Here is a 13,293-nt window from a genome sequence, read left to right as displayed (position 1 = left end):
GCTGAATAACTGAGTTTTTACTGTTAAGGAAAATATCTAATGAAACTCATTAAAGTGTGGCAATACAGAGAGAAAATACAGATGATCTTAAACTGAAGATTATTTCTGCAAAAAAGCTGGGATAGGTCTTGCTAAAATGGCACTTCTAAAACCTCAGGTATTTTACATCTGAGAAAAACTACTGAAGTACAAAACAAGAAGTTTCTACGCAATTCCTCAGAAAGCTGGCTGAAGGCCGAGCTTTAAATTACTGCATAATTATATAATGCAGAAGAGCAGGTTAGAACAGAAAAAAAAGCGGAGGGGCTCCAGACGCCAGCTGGCTCTCTGCTACAAGGCTGCCAGGGACCCCTGCCCCACAGCCAAGTCCCCGGGGCTGGAGCTGCAGTGGAGCTTTGTGCCCCAGCTGGCTCCCAGCCCCAGCACTGCCAGGATTCCCTGGCCAGGTACCCAGGGCTGGAGCTGCCAGTGGGGCACTGCGCCCTGGCCGGCTCCCAGCCCCAGGGCTGGTGGGCTTTTCTGGATGGGTCCCTGGGGTTGGAGCTGCCAGTGGGGATCCACGTCGCAGCTGGCTCTCCGCCACGGTGTTGCCGAGGACCCCTGCCCCGGAGCTGGAGCTGCCAGTGGGGCTACGCGCCCCAGCTGGCTTCCAATGTTCCCCCAGGATCCCTGGGACTGGAGCTCAGATCAGATCTGATGAAATGGGTCTTTGTGGGTCTATGAGATGCCACAGGATCATTCTTTGTTTTTGCAGATACAGACTAACACGGCTACCCCTCTGATACTCATCTGTCAAGAAGGGCCCCCCCCACCCCGAGTATCCACACAGCTTTTTTGTAGACAGAAGCTGTCGATAGCAGCGTTATGCTTCATGGCTGACAGGCAGAATGCTGCCAGCAGAACTGCTGAGTTTTGTCAACAAAACGCATTTTGTGTGTGGACATTCCACCAGTTTTGTCAGCAAAACTGGGATTTTGTCAGCAAAACTTGCTCGTGTAACCATAGCCTCAGAGTAAACTGCGTGCTGATTAAAACACTGAATTAAAGCCAAAAGACTATTTTGACCTTTGTTAGCAGGGAAAAAAAAACCCCCAACCAACAGCAAGATGGCACTCCACTTCGTAAGACGTTTTCGCTGAATAAAAAAGTTTGGCATTATATTCCCAGACTGCGGGACTCCTGCACAATTATTTCACCATTCATAATCATGGATAGACCCTCAGAACCTGAGGAAATCAGTTTTCATGTGCAAACCTCAAAATAATGAGCAATACAAAAATCTATATGTTCCTTACCTGTGGCACCCAATGGGTGTCCTTTTGAAATCAAGCCACCACTGGGGTTTATCACCCATTTTCCACCATAAGTATTGTCTCCTCTATCAATCAGCTCCCCAGCTCTTCCTATAAAATATTATGTGACAAATGGAAAAGAGTTGTAAAAAGTCCCTTTGGTACATTTCTAAACTTTACGGTTACTTCTGGATATCATTAAATATATTCTGAGTGAGCCAAAACCATGAAATTGTAGTGCATAAAACTTTTGGAACACACATGAAATAACCAAATGATACAAACATTGGCTGCTTCAACAGTTTGGACACTAGGTCTCGATTTGCTTCTAATGCCCACCAAATTTATATTCATATATAAAACTTCTCAGTTTATTCAATAACTAAATAGTAAAATAATAATGACAAAAAAATCTAATGTACCTGAAAAGAAGCAGTCATCATTAGGCATACCGTTGTGCTGTTCATTAGAAATCACAACTTGCAGTGTTAATGAGTAAAAGATATTGCTAGAGAAATTCTTCACCACTGCACAATGCAGAATTTTGCAGAAATGAATGTTGGGCACACACAATGTTGCAGAGATGTTGGCTGCCACCGTACTGCTGGACCCTGCAGAGCTCAGCTCACCAACAGAATACATGGCAGCGCAGACAGGAGGGTAACTGGAGAGTTCCCAGCAGCTGCAGTCCCCAGCGCACAGTGACAGAAACTCTATGCAAGCCTGGGGCCCAGCCATAGGTGCCAACTCTGGGCACTCTGGGGCTGGAGCACCCACACGAAAAAAAAATCAGTGGGTGTTTAGCACCCAACAGCAGTCAGCTCCCCCTACCTCCCAGCACCTCCCACCCAGGTGGCCTGCTGATCAACTCCTCCCCCTCCTTCCCAGAGCTTGCTGCCATCAGTTGTTCTGAGGAGGCTCTAGGAAGGAGGGGGAAGGAATACATTCAAGAGAAGGGTGAAGTAGAGATAAGGTGGGGAAGAGGCTGGCTGGGAAACTGGGGGAAGGGGTGGAGTGGGGGGTCTAAGGTAGAGCAGAGGCAGGAAGAGGGAGCATGGGAGTGGGAGACTGGGAAAGGGGTTGAGTAAGTTCAGGTCTTGGGACAGAGCAGGGGATTGAGCACCCACGAGGCTGTAAGGAAGCCGGTGCCTGTCGACCCAGCATAACACTGTCTCTAACTAAGGAGTTCTGGCCTCTAAGAGGGTTTGGTCGGTGAGTGTCTGTGTTAGAGGGAAGGGGGCTGCAGCTGGCCTCTGGTGAGATGGGGGTGTGATTGTCTGGGCTGGGCAGGTGCCCATAACTAGGCTGTGGGGAGAGCCATGGCTAAACTCTGGGAGAAAGGGGATGTGAGTTTGTTACCCATGCTGGGGTTGGGGGCAAGGGAAACCACAGAAACACAAACTATGTTGACAGCAGTTTCTTTAACTCTATTCTTGGGGGAATTTGTGTGTGTATCTGCATTGTTACAAACACACTCACTGACAGGTATTTTGAAATAAAATTACCAAAATAATTGAAACTGGCAGGATTATACATTGTTATTTAAAAAAAAACAAACATTTTCAGAATTTTAAAATACTGTGAGCAGAATTTTTAGGTGCAGAATTGCCTCAAGGGTAAAAAGACAAAGTTTGAGCTACCCCACCTAAAGAAGAGGTTTGTATAGCTCAACAGAAGTTGATCCAATAAAATATATCAGCTCCTCCACTGTCTCTCTCATATCCTGGAACCAACAGGGCTACATTAACAAAAGCAATATTAATAGCACTAGTCGTCATGCTGCAGAGTCAGTACTTTTCAATATATTCTTTCACACTTAACAGTTTCAGTATGTAACAAGAAATATCCACATGAAGTACAAGATTTTAATTCATAGCACTGACTAACCTTGTTTATTTGGATTAAGCAATTTTCCCAGTAAAGACTGCCCCTGGTGCAAGAAGTTAAAGAAACAGTCTCATGACATTGACTGAAGAGTGAAACTGATTAGAGCACAAAATATGCTAATGAGTTATAAATAACTTATTGGCCAGATGAGTGTAACAAGAGCAATGTGCTGTATTTTCTAGGTTTATCAAGGCTTATGTAGAATGAAGAGTGGGTTCTTCTTTTTACTGATGAGCATATCTATCTAAATAAATGGAAAATGACTGCAACCATTGTTTCTGCTACTGATACCACACAGACCCAGCAAGTAATAATTTGATATAGAGAACAGGTCAGAGAAAGCACAGGGAAAGAAGAGATAAAGATCTCCTTAAAGCTTTGTTCAGTTAAAAATCTTTAGACTGAATTCTAGTTGGTCTTTTTATTGAATCCCCAGGCTCAGCTTGACTGATCATAAATAAGACTATACACCATCTAGTGGTCAGTAAGCAAAGTCACACTATTATGCAAAAAATGATTCATAGAGAATATTCTGAGTTTTGAATTCAATTTTTTAAAAAACAATAATATTTAAAGGCAAAACTTATTAAAATCTGAAATGTAATAGTTGATGTATTTTGAACAAAAGAACAGCCATACTAGACAAGACCAACAGTCCATCTACTCCAGTATCTTGTCTTCCAACAGCGGCCAGTGCCAGCTACTTCAGCGAGAATGTACAGAACACACTCTTTCTCTCCCTCCCTCTCACTTTCATCAGACTGGGGCAAGGGATTGGGAGGCAGAAGAGGGTTCAGGGTGCAGGGGAAGGTACAGGACACTGGATATGAGATGGGGTTCAGGGTCGGGGCAGGGGGTTGGGGTGCTGGCTCAGAGAGGGTTCAGGTTGGGGTGCAGCTTCCTGCCAGGCAGCACTTACTATGGGTGACCCCTATGGCCCCAAGGATGAGGGAAAGGGAGCACATGGCTTTACATGCTGCTCCTCTCTGCAGGCATCACCCCCTCAGCTCCCTTTCATTACAGTTCCCTGTTAAAGGTGAATTGAATCTGCAGTGTGCTGAAATTCCTGCTCGCTCTCCCATCCCCCCCTACATATACATGAAGCCAAACTGGCCACTTCTGGAACCAGGCCAGCAGCACAAGGCTGGGGCAAACAGGGAGCCTGCCAGTAGTGTTTGACTAGGAGACTCAGCAGGATCAAGCAGTTGACTGATTGACTGGCTGCTGACCACTGCCCGAGGTCAACTGTACTCGGATGTCAGACCAAGATTTATTAACCAAAGGGATGAAATTACAATTATTTATAAGATTACAGCAGGCAAGCATACACATGCAAATAAGATACCTTCTGAACTTAAGATTGTAATAAGCTTTAGTAATCACCAAGTTTTTATGTCCTTTGGGGCTAAATCAAGCCAAGCAGCTTGGGGAATCTCTTGCCTATGTTTAGGAATCTTTGCCGTTTAAACAGCATAAAGAAACCCAGTTTTCTCCTGGTCAAGGAATTTTTATCCCCTCCTCACTGAAGAGTCCAAGCTGATGGGTCAAGTTCACCTGCACATAATCTCTTCAAGGGTGGGCAGGAACAAAGGGAGAAACTGACGAAGACTTTGTTCAACAATGGCTCATCTGAATACACTAGTCCTTTCCGATGGGCTGGAGACGTCTCTTGGGGTAAACTAATACTTCACACTTGGCAATGATTCTCCTGTAATTGTGGGGAATTTATGTTCTTAATTTAAAGTGTGAAAGAAGAGTTGAAAAACTGTGTTTACTCACACTAGCTAGAAAAATCAGTCCATAGCAATCTAACATTGCCACTGGAAGCAGCAGGGAAACACCGTGGTGTTAGAAAGGTTAAAAGTAGCAAGATCGACTGCCCAAAGCAGTAGGTAGAAGTAAGCAGACCAAAATCTAGGATAAACGAATAAAAAGTCTAGGAACTGGGAAGAAAAGCTTGAGCGACTGAAAAATGCGGCTCAGAAGCTGAGACACGCTTAAGAGGGAGGAAACTATGTCAACATTCCTACCCCACAACTTCCTTTTAAAAGAACACTCTCCCTGCAACTTACTAACCACATGGTTTTTTACACCATGTATCTCTGATGCATTCATTTGCCTTTTGATATTCATTTACACCACCACATAGTCATTTTTCCAGTTATAATAGGCTTATTTCTGAACTATAATGTTTTGCTTTTGGTCACTCATATGAAGTTGCAAAATAGTGCTCTGACCATACAGGACAGATTCTTGCAATAAAGCAGTAATAACAATTGCAACAAACAGTAAAGTTAAAAGATACGTTAAATTTGTCCATTTTTCATTAATGTTATTACCTTCAGGACAAAGTCCCAGAGCTTCGTAAGTTATGAGCTCATTAGGTGAGAAACAATCATGGAGTTCAATCACATCCACATCTGTAGGTTTCAGACCTGCTTTGGAAAAACATCTTTTCGCAGCTTCTTTACTCATATCATAGCCAACCTACAACAACAAGTCATGCGTTACACAGCTCAACTCAAGACTTTTAGACTAGGCTCACCTACTAAGTGTGAGCATAATGTGTGCTGTTAATAAGCTGTCCTTTAAGTGATGACAATCTATTCCGATATTAGTAACAGGGAGGAAGCTGTGCTAGTCTATACACTATCAAAACAAAAAGCAGTCAAGTAGCACTTTAAAGACTAGCAAAATAGTTTATTAGGTGAGCTTTCGTGGGACAGACCCACTTCTTCAGACCATAGCCAGACCAGAATGGTCTGAAGAAGTGGGTCTGTCCCACAAAAGCTCACCTAATAAACTATTTTGCTAGTCTTTAAAGTGCTACTTAACTGCTTTTTGTTTTGATATTCTGATATTAATGTGCCTCAGACTACAGGATTACATTTCCATTATATAGCATAACATTTACAGCAAGAAATTGGAGTTTCTAAGTGATGGCTTCCTCCATTCCTTTTCCCCACAATTAAACTTATATTCAGTCAAAAGTACTTAAGTCATTAAGGGCAAGATATGCTGCTGGTACAATCTGGCACAGTTCCATAGACGTCAGAAGAATTGTAAGTGCTTACGCCAGTTGAAAGTTTGGCCTCAATTCTCTATTTAGATGGTAAGGTATGCCTCTGCTGCCCACAATCTAGACCAGGCGTGTCCAACCTGCAGCCCGCAGACCGCATGCGGCCCTGGACAGCTAGTAATGTGGCCCCACAAGATTGTAAACTTTTAACATTATGTAATTTATATACATTAACTATATTATATATTTTGTACGCGGCCCAAGACTATCTTCACTCAATGCAGCCCAGGCAAGCCAAAAGGTTGGACACCCAGAATCTAGACCCTTCCAATCAGACTTTCTGGGATGTATTAATTAGATTTGTACCAACTGGGTCAAATTTGGCCCTCAGTTACCCCTATGCAATCCCAATATCAATGAGGTTGAATACTATGTGGTAAATTGTCAGATGGTGAAAACTGTCATAGCTCCATTGACTTATGCAACAAAGGGCAGAGTTTGGTCCTTAATTATAACAGACAAACCTGTAACAGAACACAAATGCAAATAACCCTCATTTTTTTCAGAAAACTTGGCTCTGCATCCAAACTTTGCAGCTTAAGTCTACCAACGGGTTTAGGTTAATCAAATTAGCAGTTATACCTATGAGCGACATAACCACGCACACTGGGTACGTAAGTGGTTTTCAGGCTCATAACCCTTCTGTAAAAGGAAAGGAAAATGGAATCATGGATTCAAGCACAAACAGCTCATTTAACAATTGATGCATCTCATAATTTTTATGTTCTCTCCTGAACTTGATGTTCTAAACAATTGGAAAAGAAGTGCTGTGTAACAATCAACTTTTTGTCCTGTGGTACCTTAAAATCTAACAAATTTATTAGGGCGTAAGCTTTTCTGGGCTGCAGCTCATTCTTTGTGTATCTGATGAAGTGAACTGCAGCCCATGAAAGCTTATGCCCTAATAAATGTATTCATCTTTAAGGTGCCACAGGACTCCTTACTCTTTTTGTTGAGCACAACTACCACTCTGAAAGTAAAATTTTTGTAATCCTGCACTTGATACCCTAAACATACAGATACACATATAAAAACCTCTTTTCTTACTATTACTCCATGGTTGTATCTCTTCTCCTAGAAGAATTTTTAAAGTGTGCAATACACAGTAGATTTTTTACTTCACAGGGAAGTATAGTGTGTGTGAAGTGGATATTTTTATCCTGGGAAAATCTATAGTAGTATTAGGATCAATATGCATGAGAAGTGGGGAACCAGGGAAAAGCAAAATTTTAAACCTACCGCCTTAATACAACTATTCTCCTCAAATGTACTTGAAAAATCAGTGACCATCTCTTGAGCCACGATTTCCACTGCTTTTGACTCCAATCCATGTTTTCTCACAAACTCTTCACTAGCTAAAACCACAGCTGCAGCTCCATCAGATGTTGGGCTAATTGAGAGTAAAAGATTTATTCAGTGCATGCCATTAAAAACATCTTTACAGACAAAGAACACTATTAGTGGCAGCAGTCATTTATATATAACCAAATTAGATTAATAAATTATTCCTAAAGAGCTTGCTATCACTGCCCACTCAACAAAAAGCTAGCTGAACTCGTCTGGCAAAACCTTTTATGGAAACAGATTTCTTCAATCAAGCAGCATATTGCTCAAATTTCCATTAGAAACAAACAGTGCTGACATTGGAAAATTTCTTTCATGAGTGAACAGAAAAGCCATTGGAGAGAAAAACCTTGTTAAACAGAAGAATAAATGGACTAATACGCACGGCCTAAGAAATACCTGACAAGAGCAAACTGAAGTATAGTTTTGTCTAGCAAGTTACAGTTTAAGGATTATCTAGCTACTTTTAGAGCAAAATGGACTGAATTTTGATTAATTTAAATTTTAATTATAAACTGCATCGAATTCTCTGAAGAGATATGGAATAGCATTTGAAAAGGATTACAGCTTGTAATTCTATGGCAAATTTAAGTTTTATTGTATATAGTACTTAACATATATTTCTACACAGTATCAAAGTCCTGTTCTTACCAACACTGTAAAACAGTCAAAAAATCATAAATTTTGCGAGATTGCAACACTTGATCTATACTGTACTTCTTTTGGAACTGGGAAAACCTAGGGAAAAAATATCAGGAAGAAGTCATATTAATCATGGATACCTCCACTAAATACTGTTTTCAAACTATAATTTTAGTTTAAGTACAACGCATTGAACAGAGAATTTATGCTAGTGTATTATTCTCATTGTATGAAATGGGAAGTGTCCTTGTCTATTTTATACTTTTTTTAAAGTTTTTAGTTTTACTGTTGTACAATACCTTTCTTATATATTTGGTTTTCTTGCTATATTTTCATTACCAAAGTAAAAGTCTGTACTCACGGGTTGTTAGTTGAATGGCTATGATTCTTCCATGCTATTTTTGCAAAGTGTTCTTGTTTTGTCCCTGAAAGAAAAATGGTCAAACTATACTGAGTTTAATATTTTCTTACAGACTTATTAACAAGTGCTAGGTGTGCTGTATTCAGATCAAGTTCTTATGGCATGTGCTCTAAAGTCTTTGTAACGGATACATTATATTAATAATTCTTAAAACTTGGTTTGAGTCAGTAAATGTTTCAATTATTAGATGAGAGATTATAAAAAACTGGCTGAATTCTAGATGATAAAATTTCCAATTTGGATATTTATCAGACACAGAGAATACAAAAAGGATACTAACTGCAATAACGTTTTTAGCTAACTGGAACAGACATATGCCCCTATATTACCAATTGTCTATGGCACAATAATTTCACTATTGACATTTTTGCCTTCTAAATTAAATTCCATAAATCATTCTAAAATAAGTTTTAAAATATCGGATTTCCAAAAGTTTGTCCATCAGAAATGTGTGTTGCCAAATGAAGAAACTTGCTGCAGAAGCAATTATGGGGCTGTTATTCCTTTGGCTGGTGATAGCCAAAGGAATTGCAATAGTAGTATATAACTGGAGGGAGACTAATGCGAAAGTAATTAAAAAATAATTAAGATTGCTACATACATCTATACCAAATGCAAAACAAGAAAAGCAAAGAAATTACAGGTTATGCCTCCTTCAGTACATATTTTATATAGGCACAGACTTTACTGCTACCACAAAAACTGTACATCAGATCAGAATATATACCACAAGTTTAACTCTGCCCCGTTAATCTATTGTTGTAAAAATACCCCTTGTCAAGATAGCAGGTTTTCAACACTATTTGTTGTGGATTCTGCACATGGCAAGTTATTTTATCTCATGAAAATGAAGTCATGGAGTAACTATTTACAAATAGATCTCAAACAAATATTCCACTTGTCTTCCTTCTAATACATTAAACAGGAAGAACATGAAATGCTAATAAACACATCTCAGTCATTGTTGGTAGTACAGAGGCTTGGTGGGATAATACACGATTGGCATGTTGCTATAGGAGGTACAGCTTGCTCAGGAAGAATAGGCAAATTAAAAAGGAGATGTTGCCTTGTATATGAAAAATGTACATGCTTGGACTGAGGTTGAGCTGGACATAGAAGACAGACTTGTTGAAAGTCTCTGGACAAGGTTAAAATGGAGATGTCATGGTAGGAGTCTATTATAGATTACTTAACCAGGAAGAAGAAATGGATGAGGATTTTTTTTTAAAACAACTAACAATCATCCAAGGTATTGGACTTGGTGGTGACAGGGCACATCAAACTATCCAGACATCTATTGGGAAGGAAACACAGCAGGGCATAAATTATCCAGTACATTCTTGTAACGTGTTGGAGACTATTTTTTATTTCAAAAGGTAGAGACAACTACAATGGGGAGGGCTGTTCTAAAATTGATTTCAACAAACACGGAGGAACTAGCTGACCATTTGAAAGTAGAAGGCAGCTTGGGTGAAAGTGATCATGAAATGATGAGTTCATGATTCTAAGATATAATATGAGGGAGAACAGTAAAATAAAGGCAATGGATTTCAACAAGGCAGCGTTTAGCAAACTGATGGAGCTGGTAGGTAGGTAAGTTCCAATGGGAAGAAAGTCTAAGAGAGAAAAGAAACTGGAGAGAGTTCACGGTTTTTCAAAGGGGCGTCCTTAAGGGTGCAGCAGCACACTATTCCACTGCATGGAAAAGGAAGGAAGCACAGCAAGAGACCACCCAGGCTTAATCAGGTGATCTTGAATGACCTAGAAATCAAAAAGGAATCCAGTAAATCCGCACTTTACATGAGTTTGACACATGCATTAATAGCATTAACATGAATGTCAAAATCCCGGGCGGGTGGAGCCTGAGGGGTACGACTTCTCCCTGGCAGGCCTGCTCCTTTCAGCGCACTGCCGTCTGCTCCAGTGCTTGAAGCTGGCAGCGGAGCGCTGAAAGGAGCGGTCCCATGGCTTCCCCTGGCTTCCCCCAGCTAGAGGATGCCACTGTTGCAGTGGGAAGGCCCTCAGCCCTAGGGAGCCAAGAGCCAGGCACTGCTGCTCCTGATCAGTTTCCCAGCTTCCCACAGCTGAGCAGGAGCCTGGAAAGTGACCAGGTGCTGCTGCACCTGGCTCCCAGGGGCTCGGAGGAGGAGGGAGGAGTCCCACCTCCCCATCTTACATGACATTTGAGTTATATGGGGGGTTGCGAGGAACACAACCCCCTGCATAACTAGGGGTTTTATAGTCCTATAAAAAGTGAAAACTAGGTCAAATTAAAAAAAGATTAATATAAACAACACATGTAGGAGCAAAATTAGAAAGGTGAAGGCTCAAAACAGGCTTAACCTAGCTAAAGAAAACAAACATTCTACAAATATATTTTCACCAAGAAGTTTGGTGGTGACAGAATGCCTGAAACAGTGAATGCAGGAGAAAAGGAGGTAAACTTAAAAGTTAAAATAGGGAAAAAAATAAACTTAAAAATTACTTCAAAAAGTTAGGCATCTTCAAGTCACCAGGGCCTGATGAAATGCACCCTAGAATACTCAAGGAGCAGATTGAGGAGGTAGCTAAGCCATTAGCTATCATCTTTGAAAAGTCAGGTAAGATGGGCAAGATTCCAGAAGACTGGAAAAGGGCAAATAGAGTGCCCATCTACAAAAAGGGAAATAAGGACAACCTAGAAAACTACAGACCAGTCAGTTTAACTTCTGTGGCAAGAAAGATAATGGAGCAAATAACTAAGGAATCCAAATGCAAACATTTCAAGATAATAAAGTGATAAGCAACGATGAGCATGGATTTGTCAAGAACAAATCTTGTCAAACCAACCTGATAGCTAAGAAGCCTTGTGGATAAGGTGGGGGAGATGTGGTATACCTCGACTATAGTAAAGCATTTGATATAGTCTTGCATGACCATCTTATGAATAAACTAGGGGCATACAAAGTAGATGGGACTACTATACGGTGGGTGAATAACTGGTTGGATAACCATTCTCAGAGAGTGGTTATCAATGGTTCACAGTCACGATGGAAGGGCATAGCAAGTGGGGTTCCACAGTGATCAGTTTTGGGACTGGTTCTGTTCAGTATATTTGTCAATAATTCAGTTAATAGCATAGAGAGTATGCTTATAAAGTTTGTCCATGATACCAAGCTGGGAGGATTTGCACGTGCTTTGGAGGATGGAGTTAAAAATCAAAATGATCTGAACAACCTGGAGAAAGGGTCTGAGGTAAACAGGACAAAGTGCAAAGTACTCCACTTAGGAAGGAACAATTAGCTTCACATATACAAAATAAGAAGTGACTAAGAAGGAGTACTGCAGAAAGGGATCTAGGCATCACAGTGAACCATAAGCTGAGTATGAGTCAACAGTGTGACACTGATGCAAAAAAATGTAAGCATCATCCTGAGTGCTTACAACACTTCTATTAAAGCAAGACACAAGAAGTAATTCTTCTCCTCTGCTCTGTGCTGATTAGTCCTCAATTGGTGTATTGTGTCCAGTTCTGGATGCCACATTTTGGGAAAGATAGAGAAATTGGAGAAAGGTCCAGACAAGCACAATAAAAATGTTTAAAGGTCTAGAAAACATGACTTATGAGGACTAATTGAAATAATTATATTTGTTTAGTTTTGAAACACAAGAGAGAGAAGGAATACGATGATAAATTTCAAATACCTAAAAGGGTGTTACAAAGAGGAGGCAGAAAAATTATTCTTCTTAACCTCTGCTAAGATAAGGAGCAATGGGCTTAAACTGCAACAGGGAAGTTGTAGATTGGACATTAGAAGAAACTTCCTAACTGTCAGGGTAGTTAAACACTGGAATAAATTGCCTAAGAAGGTTTTGGAATCTCCATCCTTGGAGATATTTAAGAACAGGCTAGATAAACATCTGCCAGAGATGATCTAGAATCTTGATCCTGCAATGAGTGCAGAGGACTGGATTCACCACCTCTCAAGGTCTCTTCCAGTTCTAGTATTCTATGATTCTTCTGCATTAATACATTTCCCACAAGTCTGAACAGTACCATATTTCTCCATATGTTCTTTTCCAGCATTTCCAAACATCTGTGGTGCTACTGGTGCTGGTGACAAGCCGTATTTATTAATCATCACTTCCATGTGTTTGTCTATTGGATTTGTCCTGTCTGTGAACTAAAAATAAAAACAGCAGTAAATTAAGCAACCAGAAAGTTTAAGGTGGATTATTTCTTTTCTTTTTTCAACTACAGTATTCATGCAAAAATACCATGAAGAAAGAGAAAATCTCTCTTATAATAGCTCATGCACTCTGTGCCCCAGGAGAATTTTCTGAAATTTCAATGAATTAACTACTTACAAGAGAAGACAGAAGCAGAAAACAGAGAGCAGCAACATAAGTAAACTGATGCTTCAGGTCTGTAGGCACTCAGAAACAACTGTAAACTTGTCACCCCTGTGTGGTGGATCCATACTGCAGCAATAGATCCTCCAGCAGCCAAACATCTGTGATCTCCCATTGACTCCAGCACTTCAACAGGACAAGAAGAGGAGCTGTAGTCAATGGGAGAGCACCTTGCACCAATCTTACTGCACAAAAGACACTGTGGTAAGTATTTTGACTTCAGTTTGCCTTGCTGA

General features: G+C 40.6%; 1 protein-coding gene across 2 annotated transcripts in view; it reads right to left on the bottom strand.

Moving 5' to 3' along the window:
- SCP2 (sterol carrier protein 2) overlaps positions 1-13,293 on the bottom strand; it is a 59,758-nt gene that overhangs the window by 29,352 nt on the left and 17,113 nt on the right. Inside the window, exons 6-11 of one of the 2 annotated variants that reach the window (XM_075002407.1) lie at positions 12,702-12,828; positions 8,606-8,669; positions 8,254-8,340; positions 7,498-7,648; positions 5,519-5,666; positions 1,296-1,403 (exon numbers count right to left, since the gene is read on the bottom strand). In XM_075002407.1, coding sequence (XP_074858508.1) covers positions 1,296-1,403; positions 5,519-5,666; positions 7,498-7,648; positions 8,254-8,340; positions 8,606-8,669; positions 12,702-12,828 — 685 coding nt within the window. Of the gene's footprint in view, positions 1-1,295; positions 1,404-3,179; positions 3,199-5,518; positions 5,667-7,497; positions 7,649-8,253; positions 8,341-8,605; positions 8,670-12,701; positions 12,829-13,293 lie in introns of those variants that run through there. The other variant, XM_075002408.1, reaches the window with a different exon arrangement.

This window comes from Carettochelys insculpta, chromosome 9, assembly GCF_033958435.1.
Source record: "Carettochelys insculpta isolate YL-2023 chromosome 9, ASM3395843v1, whole genome shotgun sequence".
Taxonomy (NCBI): Eukaryota; Metazoa; Chordata; order Testudines; family Carettochelyidae; genus Carettochelys; species Carettochelys insculpta.
This window is presented reverse-complemented; position numbering and strand designations above follow the sequence as displayed.